The following is a 2,500-nucleotide window of genomic DNA, read 5'->3' as shown; positions in this document are numbered from 1 at the left end:
CCAACAAACCAAGCCACCACCACCACATAAGGCAACCAAAAAAAAAAAAAAAAAAAAAAAAATTCAACGACCACCACCACCACCACCACTATGCAGCGACCGGCAGAGCAGACACCCAGTGACCAGGCAAACAACAACAACCAGACCCTAACATCAACAACAACAACAACGACGACGACGACGACGACAGCGGCTACCACTCCTACAGCCACTACCCCTTCCCCAGCGATGGCTTCCACGCCTTCTCCTGCACCAGGGGCCGCAACCACGCCTACCCAGGCGGCCGGAGAGGCAGCAGCGGCCCCTGGCGGCGCGGGTTCCGCCCCAGGAGCGGCCGAGTCCAAGATGACGGTGCCGTGGAACTTCACGCTGAACGTGAACCTTCAGGAGGGGGCCGTGCAGCAGCTGGACTTCCTGCAGGAGGTCTTCAGTCAGCCTGCGCTGGACGATGAGAAGGTGAGGGCTCTGACCTCGGAACTCTCGACGGTTTTGTTGTGTTTTGTTTTGTTTGTTTAATTGTAGGTTTAAGGTTTTCTGGGAGAGCGAAGGAAGGATCTAGGAAGGTAGGGAGGGCGTGTGGGGCGAGGGAAGGAAGGAAGGAAGGAAAGAAAGGAGGTCTTCAGTCAGCCCGCGCTGGACGATGAGAAGGTGAGGGCTCTGACCTCGGAACTCTCGACGTTTTTGTTGCGGTTTTTTTTTTGGGGGGGTGGGGGTGGGTGGGTGGGGTTAGTGTTAAGGTTTTTGGGGAGCGAAGGAAGGATCTAGGAAGGTAGGGAGAGCGGCTGGGGCGAGGGAAGGAAGGAAGGAAAGAAGGTCTTCAGTCAGCTCGCAGTGGACAATGAGAAGGTGGAGACCTCAGACCTCGGAACTAGGAACCTTGCTGTTGATGTTGTTACAAAAGATTTCTCGATGTGAAATTTGGGCTGCTTTCCCCAGGTAGAGTACGTCGCTACAATAGAGCGCCAAGGATTAAGATTTTTAGGGAGTGAAGGAAAGTATGGGGGGGGGGGGGGTTGAGGCGTGTGGAGGGGTAGAAAGAAGGAAGGAAGGAAGGAAGGTCTTTAGTCAGCCCGCTCTGGACGAAGTGGGGACTTCGACCTCGGAACTCCAGGTTTTATATTGTAGCGTCAAGGCTCAAGGGAACGGCGGTAAGAAGGAAGGAAGGAAGGTCTTTAGTCAGCCCGCTCTGGACGAAGTGGGGACTCCGACCTCGGAACTTCAGGTTTTATATTGTAGCGTCAAGGCTCAAGGGAACGGCGGTAAGAAGGAAGGAAGGACGGGAGGGGGAGTGGATTGGAGGGGGGGGGGGGCCGTTCTCCAGGAGGTCTGCTGTCAGCCCGCTCTGGACGATGAGAAGGTGGGGACTGACCTCAAGAACTCAGAACAGGTTGTTAGGGGTTTGGGTGTTGTTGTTTTGTTGTTGTTGTTGTTGTTTTTGGGGGGGTTATTTTTTTGTTGTTGTTGTTGTTTTTGTTTTGTTTTTTTGTTTGTTTGTTGTTGTTTTTCCAAGTATTAAGATGTTCAGGGTGCGAAGGTGGGAAGGAAAGTAGCAAGAGAGACAGACCGACTGAGACACAGAGAGAGGCGAGAGTGTGTAGACAGAGAGGGAGACAGACAGAGGGATAGACAGAGGGAGAGACAGACTGACTGAGACAGAGAGAGAGGCGAGAGTATGTAGACAGAGAGGGAGACAGACAGACAGACAGACAGAGGGATAGACAGAGGGAGAGACAGACCGACTGAGACAGAGAGAGGGGCGAGAGCATGTAGACAGAGAGGGAGACAGACAGACAGACAGGTAGACAGAGAGGAAGACTAGATAGACAGAAAGAGAGGGAGAGTATATAGTCAGTCAGACAGACAGGGAGAGAGGGAGAGTATATAGACTGACAGACAGGAGGGAGAGAGGGAGAGAGGGAGATACAGACAGACAGACATAGAGGGGGTGAAGGAGAAAGAGATAGAGAAGCACAGACGACGGGCGCAATAGCCGAGTGGTTAAAGCGTTGGACTTTCAATCTGAGGGTCCCGGGTTCGAATCTCGGTGACGGCACCTGGTGGGTAAAGGGTGGAGATTTCTCCGATCTCCCAGGTCAGTCCATGTCAGCGTTCGGTGGGTTGTGGAAACAAATACATACCTAGCATGCACACCCCCGAAAGCGGAGTATGGCTGCCTACATGGCCGGGTAAAAACTGTCATACACGTAAAAGCCCACTCGTGTATATACGAGTGAACGTGGGAGTTACAGCCCACGAACGAAGAAGAAGAAAAAGAAGAGAAGCACAGACAGAGAGTTAGAGTAGACAGGATAGACAGACAGACAGAGAGGGAGATACAGACAGACAGACAGAGAGTTAGAGTAGATAGATAGACAGAGAGGGAGATACAGACAGAGAGTTAGAGTAGATAGATAGACAGACAGACAAAGAGGGAGATACAGACAGACAAACAGAGAGTTAGAGTAGATAGATAGACAGAGAGGGAGATACAGACAGACAG

The 2,500-nt window shown here is 52.0% G+C and overlaps 1 protein-coding gene across 1 annotated transcript in view; it reads left to right on the top strand.

Annotated features, from left to right (window-relative positions):
- LOC143299597 (uncharacterized) overlaps positions 1 to 2,500 on the top strand; it is a 34,311-nt gene that overhangs the window by 166 nt on the left and 31,645 nt on the right. The window contains exon 1 of the mRNA XM_076612884.1: positions 1 to 456. This exon is cut by the window's left edge and continues 166 nt beyond it. Coding sequence (XP_076468999.1) covers positions 91 to 456 — 366 coding nt within the window. The 5' untranslated portion in view covers positions 1 to 90. The remainder of the gene's footprint in view (positions 457 to 2,500) is intronic.

The sequence above is a fragment of the Babylonia areolata genome, chromosome 25, assembly GCF_041734735.1.
Source record: "Babylonia areolata isolate BAREFJ2019XMU chromosome 25, ASM4173473v1, whole genome shotgun sequence".
In the NCBI taxonomy this organism is placed as follows: domain Eukaryota; kingdom Metazoa; phylum Mollusca; class Gastropoda; order Neogastropoda; family Buccinidae; genus Babylonia; species Babylonia areolata.
Note: the sequence above shows the minus strand (reverse complement) of the source record. Positions and strands in the feature narration are given on the sequence as shown.